At 42.3% G+C, this 18251-nt stretch overlaps 1 protein-coding gene across 1 annotated transcript in view; it reads left to right on the top strand.

Moving 5' to 3' along the window:
• Positions 1 to 18251, top strand: part of ccdc175 (coiled-coil domain containing 175) — a 63035-nt gene that overhangs the window by 30338 nt on the left and 14446 nt on the right. Inside the window, exons 7-12 of the mRNA XM_055641219.1 lie at positions 548 to 657; positions 2897 to 2978; positions 6816 to 6952; positions 10129 to 10239; positions 13373 to 13444; positions 17730 to 17865. Of these exons, the coding sequence (XP_055497194.1) occupies positions 548 to 657; positions 2897 to 2978; positions 6816 to 6952; positions 10129 to 10239; positions 13373 to 13444; positions 17730 to 17865 (648 nt within the window). The remainder of the gene's footprint in view (positions 1 to 547; positions 658 to 2896; positions 2979 to 6815; positions 6953 to 10128; positions 10240 to 13372; positions 13445 to 17729; positions 17866 to 18251) is intronic.

Here is an 18251-nt window from a genome sequence, read left to right as displayed (position 1 = left end):
AATTAAGACTATGAGTTGTAACCTCTATGTGTGCCTGATCATTGAGCAGAGAGCCACAGTGATCAACTCACTCAAAAGCCAAAAGTATTATGTTGTTATCCTGTGTACATCACTGGATCCTGATGTGCGTTCAGGAAATTAGTTCTAGGGATCCAGTGGGAACACCCGAAGTGAACACGAGTCCACTCACTCACAGCATTATTTTTATTCTAATCTGCCCATTACTCTAAAATCTCATATTTCTACTCTAACCTGCAAACGACAGTTAACTATGTTTTGGAACTAACTGTTCTAAATTCTAAATAAGGAGGCGGTAAGGCAGGTGAGGCATATTTTACATAACGCTCTGGCAACATTGGCAGTAGTGAAAGAATGAAGAATCCACTGTGCTCGACAAAGAACTATGAACAAAAGGAAGCCAGGAAATGGAGCATATATTTTATTACCATTTTACACCCAAATAAGGCAGAATTAGTTTCATATTGCACTTGATTGAATAATGATTTTTGTTCTTAAACATTATCGTGAATGCTGTGTTTTTTTTTAGATAACATCAGATTTAAGAGTGCAGAATACACATTTAGAGACGAATAAAACTGTTCTTCAATACGAATACGAAGAAAAATTGCAAAAGATTGAAGAACTAATTATTAAGAAGTAAAAGAAAATTATGTGTCATTCAATATTCTTGGAAAACGTTACAGTCGAACAAAAGCTTGTGCACAAGTGACCAGTGCTGAAAGTACTATTTTCATTGTATTTAGATAGATAGATATGCCATTTATTCTCACTATACATGTACAATGAAATTAAAAGCTGCTCGTACTCAGTGCATACATATAATTTAGTACAAAAAACAAGAAACAGAAAACAAAAACAAAAGGGAGAGGGGGGGGATAGGTGCACAATTCTGCGGCGCTATATACATATCTATAAAGGAAAAATGGTGAAGGAGATGTTTAAAGATTATATTAAATATTTAAAATGTTTTTTAAAAAAATGTTAAAAATTACAGTTACAATACACATTACAGTTCCAAATTTCATTACGTGGATATAATATATGGAAGTCCGGGTGTTGGGCTGTAAAGTCAGTGCATGTGTGAATTAAGAGTAGTTATAATTTTCGGAAAACAACTATTCCTGAGTCTATTTGTCCTAGATTTGATGCACCTATAGCGCCTTCCAGAGGGCAGCAGGTCGAACAGTCCAAACGCAGGATGGGAGCTGTCCTTGATGATATTCTTTGCCCTGCTAAGGCAGCGGGAGGTGTAAATATCCATCAGGGAGGGGAGAGGGCAGCCAATGATCTTCTGTGCTGTCCTAGTTACCCTCTGAAGCCTCTCCCTGTCTGCCATGGTGCAGCTGCCGTACCATGCTGTAATGCAGTATGTCAGCAGGCTCTCGATGGACGAGCGGTAGAAGGTCAGCAGCAGGTTAGAGTCCAGGTTGTGCTTCCTGAGGACCCTCAGGAAGTGCAGCCGCTGCTGAGCCTTCTTGATGACCGCTGTCGTGTTGTCTGTCCAGGAGATATCAGCAGCGATATGGACGCCGAGAAACCGGAAGGTGTTGACCCTCTCCACACACTCGCCGTTGATATGTAGGGGGACTAAGTCAGTGCTGTGCCTCCTGAAGTCGACAATGAGCTCTTTTGTTTTCCTGGTGTTCAGAGCCAGATTGTTTTCTGAGCACCAGGTTGTCAACTTCAGGACTTCCTCTCTGTAATCATATTTAGGAAAAAGCAATCTCATATTGTAAACATCACACCACATTTTAGATGCAAACTAGTTAAACCTCTGGCTATATTTGTTCTATAACCTAAATTGGACAACCACAAATCAATCTTCGATGAATGGTGGTGATTAAAGTGGAGAGAAGGATACAGGAGATGGCTTTGGAAATTAGGAAGTGTGTGAAGAAAAGTGTAGGGAGTACGATGATGGACATTGATAGATTTGAGGTAGAAGCAGAGGGGGAGAAGTAGAGCAAAGTGCATCAAGTGAAGGGCCAAGAGATGACAAATGTTGAAATTTAGGGAGTAAATGGGGTACCAATGAGAGAGCATGGAGAGATGAAATAGAAAGGAGTAAAATCTCGAGAACAAGAACGACAGAGAGAGAGCAAAATAAATGGTGAAGGATTAAAGTGCTTGAGAGAAAGAATGGGGATGGAAAATGAGGATAAAGGTGGAGAAAGGAGCACAAAAAGACACTGGGTGAAAGAGAGGAGAATGGAAGAAAAGATGATGATTAATATATCTCATCACTGAGCACATCGATCAGCGATTCCTGTACACTAGTTCTATCCTATACACGAGGGACAATTGTACAGAAGTCAATTAACCTATAAACCAGGTTACACAGAAAAGCTGGAGAAACTCAGCGGGTGCAGCAGCATCTATGGAGCCTCTCAACCTATAAACCAGTACGTCTTTGGAATGTGGGAGGCACCTAGAGAGAACTCACACAGTCACAGGGACAATGTACAAACATCGTATAGACAGCACCCATGGTCAGGATCGAACCCAGGTCTCCGGGCTGGAAGGAGCAACTACCCCTGTGCCACTGCGCCACTCTCCATCCGAAACAGCACCTATTCCTTTTCTCCAGGGATAGTGCCTGATCTGCTGAGTTACACCAATCTTTTGTGTATGTCTTCGGTCAGCATTTGTAGTTCCACCTTACACATTATATATGAAAGTAATTCGCTTGATCAGAATAACTGCGGTTGTAACTAGATAAATTAACTTTGCTCCATGAACAATATAACTAGTATTTGATCTGGATTATTTATTGATTTTATGTTGTTAAATATTTAAACAGAGAAAATAACTTTAAGCATACAATTATGATTAGTGTTATTACTTAAATAATGAATATGTATTTTGCTGTGAATAGAGCCAAATTTACCGATGAATTAAAAATCCTCATGGAATACAACCAACGGGAATTTGAAAATGCAACGATGAGATCATCACAGGTAGGATTTTTATAAATGTATTAGATTAATTCTTTTGATTTCAGCAACAATTATACATGGTTCAGAGATGAAAGAAAATGATGACTGCTTATAAAGTACTGGTAAGTACCTGTGGGTCCATTTCTTTTAAATTTATTAATGGGATGTGGAAGTAACTTGCAAGGTCAATGTTATTGCCCATCTCTAGATGCCCTTAAGGCAGTGGTTCTTAACCTGGGGGTCGGGACCCTCATGGCAGGTCGTTTGGGGTTTTAACGGGGGACATGGTCATAAATAACATATCCATTTGTGATCCCATTTTTAGGAACCTAACAAAGGTACATACCATATAGTATTTTATTCGCGTATGTGCATACGTGTGCCAAAAAGGTTAAGAGCCACTGCCTTAAAGAAATGTGGAGGTGGGGAGGGGGGGAGAGGAAGGGGGGTTGGAGAGTGACCATCATGCAGTCCTTCTGGTGAAAATGTTTGTTGTGTATTAGAGCACTAGTGGTGGACAGAGTCAATTTAGGATGGTGGCACGGTGTCAATTATGTGCTTTGTCCTGGATGTGGAGATGTACACATCCAGCAAGTGGAGAATTTTTTATCAGATCCCTGGCTCATACAGTGTAGGTGGTGGAAAGCCTATAGAACAATATAGCACAAGAACAAGCCTTTCCACCCACAATGACTGTGCTGACCACGCTGCCAATCGAAATTGCACATCTATCTGCTCTAGTCTATATCGCTCAATACCCTGCCTGCTCATGTGTCTGCCGAAGTACCTCATAAACATTTCTATTGTATTTGCTTCCATCAATTCCCCTGCAGTACTGTCAAGAGTCACGAGAGTCAAGATCCCAGCACTGATATTTGTGGGACATCGCTGGTCATGAACATGCGATCTGAAGAACACCACCTCACTACTACTCTCTGTCTTCTTTGGCCAAGCCAATTTTGAATCTAATCTACCACGTCTACATAGATCCCTGGTGCCTTACTGTCCTGTGGGAAGTATGAAATTAGTCATGTGTTCTGAGTTCCCAGCCACTGACCTACTTTTCTAACCATGGTTAAGTTTCTGGTCATTCGGCGAAGTATTGAATACTTCGATTTGAAGTATTGAATACTCATTCATTGGCAGGTGTAATGCCAATCACTTGCAGGGTAATGTAGGTGGAATAACTGAAAGCACTAAACAATGATTTTCTCAAAAGTAACAAAATTTTCACTGAAATGTTTAATCTCCATCAAAATTTGTCATTTTGACCCATCTTGGTTGTTATGTCTGAATGAATTGTCGGTCCGTCTGAATGTTTAAAAACATTTAGAACAAAACTGGGACCCATTGTGCTATTGGCTTTCAGTATTGTATTGTGAGTAAATTAGGTCACTAACAAAGTATCTGGCTAATTATAGGATTGATAAGCAAAACATAAAGTGCTGGAGGAACTCAGCAGATTAGGCAACATCTGTAGACAGAATGGACAGAACATGTTTCCAGTCAGGTCCCATTTTCAGACTGAGTTTCTCCAGTAATTTGTGTTTTGCTCAAGATGCCAGTGTCTTCAGTTCCTGTGTCTCCATACGATTGATTAGATTTGGGGAATTGATTAGATCACGTGAATGATCATTGATCAGTGTCCATTCAGTGGACACTTCTGGGCATGATTCATCTTAGCAAGCTGACATTTTCCCAGTTAAATTACATAATTCAGGGAGCAGCAACCCTTTAATTGTTTTCTGAAAGACATTGGCTATTAAAATCAGTGCTATACTACAACGCGGAAACAGGCTCTTCGGCCGAACCTGTCCTTCCCAACCAAATTGCCTGACTGAGCTGATCCCACCTGCCTGCACCTGGCCCACTTACCTCAAACCTTTTCTATCCATGTACCTGTCAAAGTACCTTATATGGTATAATTTTACCCACCTCTATCACTTTGTTTAGAAGCTCATTCCATTTATGCACCACCTTCTGTGTGGAAAAAGTTGCTTCTCGGGCCTCGTTTAAATATTTCCCCTATCACCTTAAATCTATGCATAATTATTTTTAAACTCCCCTAACATAGGGAAAAGACTGCAGCTTTTCACCTTATCAATGCCCCTGACGTGTGTTATATATCTCTATAAGGTCACCCCTCAGCCTCCTATTCTCCAGGGAAAAGATAACTAGCCTCTTCTTATAACTTGTGTAGGAAAAAACTGCAGATGCTGGTTTACATCACCTGAATGATTTAAATGGATTTAAATAGTCTGAAGAAGGGTCTCGACCCGAAACATCACCCATTCCTTCTCTCCAGAGATGCTGCCTGTCTCGCTGAGTTACTCCAGTATTTTGTGTCTACCTTCTCCTCATAACTTCTTCTCCAGACCCTGTAACATCCGTATAAATCCCTTTTGCACTCTTTCACGTTTAATGACATCCTTCCTATAGCAGGGTGTTCAAAACTATGCACAATACTCTAAATGCGGTCTTATCAATGTCTTATATAATTGTAACATGATGCCTCAGTGCCCTAATCAATGAAGGCAAGCGTGCCAGATGCTGCTTTCACTCTATCTACTGTGTTGCTACTTTCATGGAACAAAGTACCTGCACCCCGAGATCTCTCTATTCTATAACTCTTCCCAGGACCCTAATTTTTACTATGCAAGTCCAACCCTGGTTTGTCCTGCAAAAATGCAGCACCTTGGATAATCTCCATTAAATCCCATCTGCCATGCCGCAGCCCATTGGCACAGTTGATCAAAACCCTGTTGTAACCTTCACTGCATATAGAATTAGTCTTACATGTTCGTAAATGCAGTTCTCCTTTCATTTGAGGCAGGAATTCTAGAAAAAGTTGAGGAGCAACAACATTTACAGGATTCAGAGTTAATCATTATAAGAAAAAGAAGCACTCAGAAAGAAGACTCAGTGGGTCAGGCAGCAATTGTGGAGGGAATGGCTAAAGGTCTGCTTGTTCTGAAAATATAATTTACTTTTTTAGTTTATTTTTTTCTTCATATTTATATTGTCCTCTGCTAAAGATGTTGGCTGCTTGTTGGGGTATAGTTTTGCAGCTGCTGACTGCCCTCAATACTTTGCCTAAATGTATTTTGCTTATTTGTCAGTCATAATGGAAAATCAAGTGGCCATATAACAGAAACTGAATGACAGTAAGGAATAGATCTGTTAATTATCCCTGAAACACTACTTCATCTGAGATATGAAGATCAATTTTACTGTTGCTTAGGATGCAAAGAGTTAGCCATGTTATTTGTGTCCCTCCTTTGTTCACTGGGTGCAATGAGTGAGGCATAAATCACAGAGCATTAAATACTAATTTTACATTGGGTACAAAATGCAAGTGCCCCAGAATGAGTGGCATTTATATTCAACCGAGATCCTTTTGAAGCTTGTGCAGCACAGCATAGAAATAGGCCCTTTGACCCACAACGTTGTGCTAATCATGATGTCAAATTTAATTATTACCATCACCCTACTTATGATTCATATGCCTCTGTTACCTTGAAGAAGGGACTCAACCTGAAACGTCACCCATTCCTTCGCTCCAGAGATGCTGCCTGACCCGCTGAGTTACTCCAGCTTTTTGTGTCTATGTTTGGTTTCAACCAGTATCTGCAGTTCCTTCCCACACATTGCCCCTGTTTCCTTCATTTGCCTATCTAAATGCCTGTTAAATATCCCAATTGCATCTGCTGCCTCGCCCACACATCAGTGCTCTCCTCCATCCCAGCAGCATGTGCCCTGCACCCAACACCATCGGTGTGGAAAAAATGTTTCTTCACACATCTCCTTTAAACTTTGCCCCCTTCCCCCTCACATTTTGTTATTTGTTCTTTTCTGCAGGTTCAGGAGGAAATCGATAAAATTAAGGTTGTAAATCAGGACCTTCAAGAACAAAGAAATTCTCGCAGCGAAGCAGCTAGAAAAGCAAAAGAATATGAAACTGAAACAAGAAAACGTTTGAAAAGTCTAACAGATCGGTGTGTTTGTTAGGCATTATTCTTAGTTGCACTGAATGTTTAGCAGAAATTAGCAGCAACAGGAAATTGCTTGATGCATAAATGAATAAAAGAACTAGATATATTTTACTTTTAAAAATCAATAGATTTTTCGTAATATTGCTCACAAAATTATGAACTCATAATCACCCAAAAAGGCAAAAATTCCCATACCTGCAGAACCTCCTACACAATTGGACTGTACCGCTCACAATCCCTATGAACATATACATTGCTTTTTCTTGTTGACAAAAAAAATGCAGGTGCATAGAACATAGAGAAGGAACATACAGCACATCAACAGGCCCTTTGGTCCACAATGTCTGTGTCAAACATGTTCTAAGTTAAATTAAACATTTGCCTGCATATGATCATATCCCTTCATACCCTGTCACACCCTGAGACTATCTGAAAGCCTCTAAAATGCACATCATAATTGTCTCCACCATCACCCTTGACAGCATCTTCCGTGCATCCACCACCTTCTGTTTAAAAAATAATTGCCTCCCACCTCTCCTTGAAACTTTGCCTCTCTCACCCAAAAACGTTGCACTCTCGTTTTGGTGTTCCCATCTGGAAAAAAGGTTCTGACTGTCTACCCTATCTAGGCTTCTCATTTTATATGCTTCTCTCGGGCCTCCGCTCAATCACTGGCATTCTGGAGACGTTTATCCATTAAAAATCAAGCTACACTTATCAACGCTTGTTTTCCATCAATATACCACCCATTTCTGTTTTGATTTTGCGATCAATGCCTAATTTTGATAAACAAATAAGTATAATGTATAAAATCAACATTAAGTATCAATTTTAAAATCTAGTTTTTTACTTTTAAAGGTGCTGCTATGCTGTATTGGCACGTCCTGTCACTAAAGAAACACTGCATGCATAACATCAGATCCTCTAGTACAAAAACTGAGAAACAAGGAAAGAAAAATATCAAGCTCCTAACCTCCTTCTCTCCTCGATTTCCACAATGTTCCTCACTACTGATCTTTATTCTCTATTTAATGTTTTCCAAGGATTTCTCCCTCTTAATATTTTAGCCTTTATTTATAGGAGACCTTTTTTTTAAACATCTGAGATAGAGCTTTAAATGCCTCTCCAGAGTGTCAGTGTGGAGTGATTTGTCAGTGCAGTACCAAAGTAAGGTTTGTTCCAATCTGCTCCCTTTCAATGTATTTTCTGGTTTGCCTAAACGTTCCCATGAAGTTATTTGAGGAAGATCCGGAAATCCTTTACAATGTTGTAATGAGAGTTTGATTATCTGAACAACCAATATGTAAAGCAAATCATCTACTATATACAGCATGGAAACATGCCTTTCGTCCCATCTTTCCCATGCTGATCAATTTAAGTCTACTCCCGTTTGACTGCATTTGGCCCATGTCCCGCTAAACCTTTCCCATCCATATATCTGTCCAAATGCCCTTTTAAAATAGTTATTGTTTCATTGCAGGTAGACAAAAATGCTGAAGAAACTCAGCGGGTGAGGCAGCATCTATGGAGCGAAGGAAATAGGCAACATTTCGGGTCAAGACCCTTCTTCAGACTGCATTGTTTCATTGCAGTTTGTTTGGTCATTTTACATATAAGCGGCCTGCCATATCTCCTGTTACATAAGTGACTGTAATTCAATATTATTTTATTGCCCCCTACATCTTTTAGGTTGCCTTGTAGACAAGTAATTTTTTTTATTAGCATATAAGTTATAGAAGCAGGAATAAACTATTTGGGCATTTGTACCTGCTTGACCATTGAATGGTACAAATTGGGTTTGATTTTCTTTTTAGATTAGCACATCTTCTTCTATCAGCCCCATATCCCTTGAATCCTTTTATATCCATAAATCTTTCAGTCTCTAAATTGAGTAAACTCAGTTATATCTGCAAAGCCCTTTGCAAAGAGAATTTCACTGATTCAATACCCTCTGTTTGAAGAAGGGTCTCAACCAGAAACGTCACCTTCTCTCCAGGGATGCTGCCTGTCCCGCTGAGTTACTCCAGCTTTTTGTGTCAACCCTTGTGTTTGTACATTCTTCCTGTGACTACATGGATTTTTTCTAGGTGCTCCGGTTTCCTCCCACACTCCAAAGACATTTAGTTAATTGGGTTTGGTAAAAATGATAAATAGTCCCTAGTGTGTAGGATAGTGCTAGTGTATGGGGTGATCTCTGGGCAGACTCGGTGGGCCAAAGGGTCTGTTTCCGTGCTGTATCTCTAATGTAAAAGGAAAAGATTCACATGTTCATGTGTAATCATGCGGTAAATTCAAGTTCATTCTTATTTTTCTTTGTAAACTCTCTCTGCAGGGTTTTATCTATATAAGATTATTAGACAGTGACAACCTTTTCCCCCAATGCATAACTTTAAAGTGAGTGGGGCAAAATTTACAGGAGATGTGCAGAGCAAATTTTGTTTACACAGAGGCCGACGGGGGCCTAGAACATGCTGCCAGGGACAGTGGTGGAGGCCAATATGATGGTAGCATTTAAATAACTTTTAGACTGGCACTTAGATATGGAAGGAATGGAGGGAAATGGATAATTTACAGGCAGATGAGATTAGTTCAACTTGGCAATACGTTTGTCATGGATTTTGTGGACCAAAGGGCTTGTTACTGTGCTGTACTAGTTCTATGATTTCCCTCTTGAAATGTTGATGGGAAATCAACAACAATTTATGTGGAAAGAGTATACTTTTGTTAGGAAATTGAAATTATTATATGGGAATTGAATGCAAATGTTTTAGAAGAGAGCATGAGCACTAAAAGGGACATGAGGTACAGATTTAATTGAATGGTGGTTAAAACTGATTTGAGGAGATGATTGTGTAGTGCCGTACTTAAATTAGGATTTAATTAATAGGTTATATACTAAATGACACTGTTGAAAATTATACTCGTGTAGTTTTTAGAATTCATTTGTACCATTTACTCATGCTATTTTGACTTATTTTGCAATATTTTCCACAATTTTTCCACTATTTATATGTTATTACTTTGGGTAGTTTTATGGAGCTTCTATAAATTAAATAAACAGATGTTCTGTGCAAGAGAAAATCAAATACATAAATGGAAAGTCTCAGTTTTGAAACATTTTCACTCAGCAACATATATTAAGCTATATTTGTAATATATCAATTAATTTAATATTTTAGGTTAGAATCAACCAACGATATGCTTGATCAGACTGAAGAAACTTTGTCAAGTGTCAGGAAGGAAATCCAAGAGTTTGAAGAAATGATGCTGAGTCTTGCAGATAAACACAAGTAAGACCATTACAATATTCTTAAGTTTAATTTGATATTCTAAATATCATTTATTTATTCCCTATTCACTCCAGCTGCTTAGAAATGGGTAGAGTTCCATGCGGGTGTGTATTGTTTCAACTATATTTGTGGATTGTCAAATCTGCAGGGTATTGCCTTATTTCATTTCAGTAATACGCAATGTGCTGAAGTAACTCAGTGGGTCAATCAGCATTGGTGGAGGGAATGGATAGGTGATGTTTCAGATGGGGACACTTCTTCAGACTGATCCCTTCCTCATTAGTCTGAAGAAGTTCCGACCAAAATGTTGTTTGCCCATTCCCTCCACTGTTGCTGCCTGGCCTGCTGAATTACTCCAGCGCTTTGTGTTTTGTTCACAATTCCAGCACCTACAGTTCCTTGCATCTTCATTTTAATAATGTACACTCACAACCTTAAGCGTTTACAGAAATATTTTGATTGAAAAATGAGACATAAATTTGGAGAAGAAAATGGATGATGTTTCCTTCTCTTTGTTCAAACTTACAGTATGAACTGGACTAAGTGGGACCCATTGGGTCCCATGTTCACATGGGAGGGCTGGTCCCCCAACACATTATTCCACCTCTCCACAAATTCCAATATTGATGGCCAGTGGGGGGCTTTCTGGAGTGCTAGCATGGGTGTTGTGGGCCGAAAGGACTGGTTTCCAAAGGTGTAGTATGGGTGTTGTGGGGCAAATGGATTCTTGGGCTGGCAGCTCAATCACTCAGGCGTGGTGGGCTGGCAGCTCATCACTCAGGCCTGGTGGGCTGGCAGCTCAGTCACTCAGGCCTGGTGGGCTGGCAGCTTAGTCACTCAGGCTTGGTGGGCTGGCAGCTCAGTCACTTAGGCCTGGTGGGCTGGCAGCTCAGTCACTCAGGGCTGGTGGGCTGGCAGCTCAGTCACTCAGGGCTGGTGGGCTGGCAACTCAGTCACTCAGGGCTGGTGGGCTGGCAGATCAGTCACTCAGGGCTGGTGGATTGGCAGATCAGTCACTCAGGTCAGGTGGGCTGGCAGTTCACTCACAGCTATTCCTTGAAATAGCATTTCAGGCAGAGTGCAGTCCACCAAACTCAATTTCATAGCATTTCAAGCAGAGTGCAGGCCACCAAACTAAATTTCATAACATTTCAAGCAGAGTGCAGGCCACCAAACTCAATGTCATAGCATTTCAAGCAAGCATAGCATTTGCAGAGGCCACCAAATATAAATTTCATAGCATTTCAAGCAGTGTGCAGGCCACCAAATATAAATTTCATGGCATTTCAAGCAGAGTGCAGGCCACCAAACTAGCATCGGAGCCACGCTCGTACATTGTTAGAGCCGATGGCAGTACCTACCTACAAAACAGACAACATCTTCTGCCTGTGAAGGACCCAATCCCTCCACCTTATTATCGTGATCGTACAAGTTCATTTCAATCTGCATCTGGTGACCCTCGCATGCTCTTGTCAGCACAACAATCCATGCCTGTGACAGTTCCTCTGTCTGTCCCATCTTCGCCTGCGCCACAGTCTCCTGCTTCGACTCCAGAGGCGTTGGTCCACTCCCCCACGATGGTGAAATCACTAGCTCTGTCCCCGGAGAAAAATAATGGAGATGGCCTCTATCGTACACGTGCCCTTCCAGACAACATTTCTAAGCTCCACCCATTCTGCCTCAGCAGACGAACCCTCCAGTTTGTCAATGAGTGCTGCTGTGACAGGTGTGCAACTCCTACACCTCTTTTGCTTCCCTTTCGATCACATTTGAAATATCAAAACCCTAGACCATTGAGCTGCCAGGCATGTCCCTGCCACAACCACATTTCCACAACATCTTAGTCCCAATCATCAACCCATGCTCTGTTCATCTGCTTTCTGCACAGTACTCCTTCCATAGAAATAAATACATTTTAGCCTATCAACGGCAACATATTCCTTCACCTCTGCCTGACTATTCTTCCTTTGATACTTACTGGTCCTGATTTCTACCTTCCTATCACCTCATCAAATTTCTGGTTCACACCTCCCTGCCTCTCTCGTTTAAATACTTCTGAGTAAGCCAGCGAACCTCCCTACAAGGATACATGTCACCCCTGCCGCAGAAGAGATCGCAATGGTCTTATAATCTGATTCCCTGCCCCTTGCACCTACTCCTGAGTCATGCATTTATCTATCCTATTTTCCTATTTCTACCCTCACTAGCACTTGGCACCAAGAGTTAGCCAGATTATTACCCTTGTGGTCCTGATGTTTAATCTTCTGCCTAACTCCCTATATTCACCTCACATGATCTCATCCCTTTTTCTACCTATGCCATTTGTGCCAACATTCACAGCAACTTCCGGCTACTCGCCCTAATGTTCTGCAATCGCTTGGAGACATACTGGATCCTGGCACCAGGGAGACAACACAACATCCTGGAGTCTCATTTACTGCCACAGAATCCCCTGTCTGTGCTCCTAACTAACAAGTAATGTATGCATATTCTCCAGAGATGCTGCCTGACCTGTCGAGTTACTCCAGAATTTGCATCTATTTTTGTAAACCAGCATCGGCGGTTCCTTGTGTGTAAGGTCTTTCATAGAGCTTTATCAATAGTGCACTATCCAAGCTGAAATGTTCACTGCAAAAGACATTGCTAGGACCTTTTACCATCTGGACATCTACTCTATTCCACAGAGAAATACTGTTGTATTTATTCACAATGTTTTATATTTGTTATCAGGTTTAAATAGAAAATAACTTCATATTATTGTAACTTACAGGAAAAAAAGGAAGCATAAGAAACTGCAAATGCAGAAATCTTAATTAGATCTCAGCAGATCAGGCAATATCTGTGGAGAAAATAGACAGGCTTCATTACAGGTCAGGACCCTTCTTCAGACTCTGAATAGAGTGCTTCACTCTGAAGACGGGTCCCAACCCCTGAAACGCCATCTGTCCATTCCCTCCTCAGGTGCTATTTGACCCGCTGTGTTCTTCCAGCACTTTGTGCTTTATAAGTAAAACATAATTCTTAGCTGAAATATGTCTTAATTCTAAACTTTTTTGAATGTTCACTTTTTCTTTTAGTTTCAGTGATTATTTTATGATAAAGCTGAGATCCTAAGAATTTCTTTTAATTAAAGGGATGCAATGGAATTTCTAAATAAGGAGATGCATAAATATATGCGCAAGTTAGAAAAAGAACAACAAATAAGGTAAGATTTAGAAAGCTGTGCGTTTCCCCCTACTCGTGCATGCATCCATCTTTTGTTGGCCACACCGGACTTCAAATCATCCTTAAATAGGTGATAGGTAGAAAGTTTCAGTAATTTAGCTGACTTTAAGGGTGAATTTTGAAAAAATGAACGCTGTCAAAAATTCATAATCATATCCTTTGCAGATACAATTACTTAAATCCCCAGCCCCGCACGGCCCAATTTTACCTACTCCCCAAAAAACCTGACTGTCCTGGCAGACCCATTGTTTCTGCTTGTTCCCACCCCCCCCCCCCCCCCCCCCCCCCCCCCCCCCCCCACCTATGTCCAAGACACCTCACATGCTCTTTGTCGACTCCAGGACTTCCGTTTTCTAGGCTCCCATTTCCTCATCTTTACCATGGATGTCCAGTCACTCTACACCTCCATCCCCCACCACCAGGAGGTTCTTAAAGCCTTCAGTTTCTTCCTCGACCGCAGGACCAACCAATTCCCGTCTACCGATAATCTCCTCCGCCTAGCGGAGCTGGTCTTTACCCTCAACAACTTTTTGTTTACTCCTCCCATTTCCTACAAATCCAAGGTGTTGCTATGGGCACACGCATGGGCCCCAGCTTTGCCTGCCTCTTTGTAGGGTACGTCGAACATTCCTTATTTGAGGCGTACCGTGGCCCTATCTCCGAACTCTACCTCCGCTACATTGATGACTGCATTGGTGCTACCTCCTGCACCCATGCAGATCTCACTAACTTAATCCATTTCACCACTAACTTCCATCCGGCACTCAAATTCACCTGGACCATTTCCGACATCTCCCCACCTTTTCTAGACCTCACTATCTCCATTGCAAGTAACAGACTACTGACCGACATCTATTGTAAACCCACTGACTCCCATGGCTATCTGGACTACACTTCTTCCCACCCTGCTTCCTGCAAGGACTCTATCCCCCTACTGCCAATTCCTCCGTCTACGCCGCATCTGCACCCAGGATGAGGCATTGGAGATGTCCTCATTCTTTAGGGAATGGGAGTTCCCCACTTCGACTATAGATGAGGCTCCCACCAGGGTCTCGTCTGTACCCCCTAACTCTGCTCTCACTCCCCATCCCCCCCACTCGTAACAAAGGCAGAGCCCCCCTTGTCCTCACCTTCCACCCTACCAGCCGGCACATACAACAGATAATCCTCCCGACATTTTCGCCACCTCCAACTGGATCCTACGACTGGCCACATCTTCCCATCTCCTCCCCTTTCCACTTTCCGCTAAACTGCTCCCACCATAACTCCGTGGTCAATTCGTCTCTTCCCACCCAAACCACCCCCTCCCCTAGTACTTTCCCTTGCAACTGCAGGAAATGCTACACTTGTCGCTTTACCTTCACCCTTGACGCCATCCAAGGACCTAAGCAGTCTTTCGAGGTGGGGCAGAGGTTCACCTGTACCTCCTCCAACCTCACCTATTGCATCCACTGCTCTAGGTGGCAACTGCTCTACATCGGTGAGACCAAGCGGAGGCATGGCGATCGCTTTGCCCAACACCTCCGCTCAGTTCGCAATAACCAACCTGATCTCCCGGTGGCTCAGCACTTCAACCCCCCTCCCATTTCGAATCCGACCTTTCTGTCCTGGGCGTCCTCCATGGCCAGAGTGATTCTCACCGTAAATTGGAGGAGCAGCACCTTATATTTCGTTTGGGTATTTTACACCCCAGCGATATGAACATTGACTTCTCCAATTTCAGGTAGTCCTTGCTTTAGAAACATAGAAACATAGAAATTAGGTGCAGGAGTAGGCCATTCGGCCCTTCGAGCCTGCACCGCCATTCAATATGATCATGGCTGATCATCCAACTCAGTATCCCGTACCTGCCTTCTCTCCATACCCCCCTGATCCCCTTAGCCACAAGGGCCACATCTAACTCCCTCTTAAATATAGCCAATGAACTGGCCTCAACAACCCTCTGTGGCAGAGAGTTCCAGAGATTCACCACTCTGCGTGAAAAAAGTTCTTCTCATCTCGGTTTTAAAGGATTTCCCCTTTATCCTTAAGCTGTGACCCCTTGTCCTGGACTTCCCTAACATCGGGAACAATCTTCCTGCATCTAGCCTGTCCAACCCCTTAAGAATTTTGTAAGTTTCTATAAGATCCCCTCTCAATCTTCTAAATGCTAGAGAGTATAGACCAAGTCTATCCAGTCTTTCTTCATAAGACAGTCCTGACATCCCAGGAATCAGTCTGGTGAACCGTCTCTGCACTCCCTCTATGGCAATAATGTCCTTCCTCAGATTTGGAGACCAAAACTGTACGCAATACTCCAGGTGTGGTCTCACCAAGACCCTGTACAACTGCAGTAGAACCTCTCTGCTCCTATACTCAAATCCTTTTGCAATGAAAGCTAACATACCATTCGCTTTCTTTACTGCCTGCTGCACCTGCATGCCTACCTTCAATGACTGGTGTACTAAATGCTAGAGAGCTTTCTCCCTCTTTCCCCTCCCCTCCCAGCTCTCCCACAGCCCACTGTCTGCGCATCTTCTTTTGTTCTTCCCACCCCCACATCAGTCTGAAGAATGGTCTTGACCCGAAACTTCACCTATTCCTTCACTCCATAGATGTTGCCTCACCCGCTGAGTTTCTCCGGCATTTTTATCTACCTTCGATTTTTCCAACATCTGCAGTTCCTTCTTAAATATTACTTAAATCCTGCTATTTCCTCATTTACCTTTACAAGGATCACTACACGAGCATAGTTGAGTACATGCCACAATCAGCATCAATGATGGTGAAGTGGAAAAGGTTGAGAGCTTCGAGCTCCTTGGCGTCGATATAACCAACAATTTGTCATGAACCAACCACATTGGAGTGACAGCTAAAAAGGCACACCAACGCCTCTTCCTTAGGAGACTAAGGAAATTCAGCATGTCTTCAATGACTCCGACAAACTTCTATAGATGCAGTACAGAAAACATACTATCATTGTTGCTTCACAGCTTGATGTGCAAACAGCTCTGCCTAGGAAATTGCAGAGTTGTGGATGTAGCCCACTCGATCACACAGAGCAGCCTCCCCACCATTGACTCAATCTACATTTCATAATGCTATAGGAAAGCAGCCAACATAATCATAGACCTTTCTGCCCTGGTTATTCCTTCTTCTCCCCACTCCATCAGGTAGAAAATACAGAAGCTTGAAAGGGTGTACTGCCAGGCACAGGAACAGCTTCACCCCTTCTGTTATCAGGTTTGTCAATGGCACTGTCTAACTCACTTCTACCCTATTGCAGACATTGGACTGTGTCTATGGAACCGGTGAACTATATTCTGCACTTTGTATCGTCCCCTTTGCTCTTCCTTTTGTGCAAGAGTTTGACTTGTTTGTACTTGTGTATCGTATTATCTAGTTTTATTGGATGCCACGCAAACTAATATTGAATTAATGAAAAATGAATGCATGAATACTTTTTTAAAAAATTAATGCTTTATTGTCACATGTGACAAGTCACAGTGAAATTCTTTGCTTGCATACCCGATATGCAAAAAGTTGCCCATAAAAGGCGCTTATGAAGTTACAAAGTATCCCCACGCCAGGTCCCCATTTGTTCTCCCCCCCACCTCCTCATGGCAGTTCCCCCTAAGCAGGGTTGTCCACTGTTCTTCCCCTCCCTCACAGCAGTCCCCCCACGCGGGTCCTCATTTGCTCCTTCCCACAGCTGCGGCGTCCTCACTTCCATATGTCTGTCCTCGTCCGTTGGTCATTAACCGCCACACCGACCTCTCCAATATCGCTGCCGGGTCCTCTCTGGATGCCTCCGTGCTGCCGACCCAGGGCTCTGCAGGCCCAGGGGCCGTTGGCTGCGGGCTTCGCTGACTCGCGAGGCCTCTGACCCAGCGAGGCTCCGGCCTCGGCTTCTACATGTGACAGTAACAAAACCTAAACCTAAATCAAGTCCTAGTTAGCATTAAGTCTCTGGTGTGATTCATTCCTGTCAGCCCGCCAGCCGTCATGTTAATTTTGGTTTAGAGACTTATCTGCACTACACATATAAATGCCCAGACCTCATGCCGAAGGACTGTTATGTGTTCTGCTTTCACCTATCACACTGACCTTAATTTGAAACTTAACTACTTATTTGCTTATTCACACAAAAAAATCAGAATTTCAAGTACAATTTTAAAATGTAGATGATATATTTTGTAACCTGATTTATTTAATTAAGGGAAATGCAATGTCATAATTTCTGTGTCTGAAATTTTGCTACAATACCGCCTTTAATTAACAAATAGGAGAGTCACCCAACGGAGAAGAGACGAGATATCAAGGGAAATGCTGGAAGCCAAAAGAGCAACTGAGCGGTTCTTAATTAATATGAGTAGGCGCTTGCAATCCTTCAGGAGGAAACGTGAGAAACAGATAAAACAGGTATGGACGTTGATACTTAAGATGCGGAGCAGGGAAATGTGGTTGAGGGAGGTGACATTCGTGATGACCTGCTTAATTTAGGATATCCGAGATTATCATGGTTTGCTGTAGACTTCACCTGTTGCATGTGGGGAAAAAATGCATTGAAGATAGCACTGTGGCCCAACTGATAGAATTGCTGCCTCATAGTGCCAGACAACTGGGTTTGATCCTGACCTTGAGTGCTGGCTGTGTGTAGTTTTCACGTCTCCCAATGACAGCATGGTTTTCCTTCTGTGAAAGATTGCTCCTTGTGGATAATACAATGGGGTAACACCTGTAGTATTGTGTGCAGTTTCAGTCTCCAAATTTGAGGAAGGCCATTCTTGCTATTGAGAGAGTGCAGC

Source organism: Leucoraja erinacea, chromosome 9 (assembly GCF_028641065.1).
Source record: "Leucoraja erinacea ecotype New England chromosome 9, Leri_hhj_1, whole genome shotgun sequence".
NCBI lineage: Eukaryota > Metazoa > Chordata > Chondrichthyes > Rajiformes > Rajidae > Leucoraja > Leucoraja erinaceus.
This window is presented reverse-complemented; position numbering and strand designations above follow the sequence as displayed.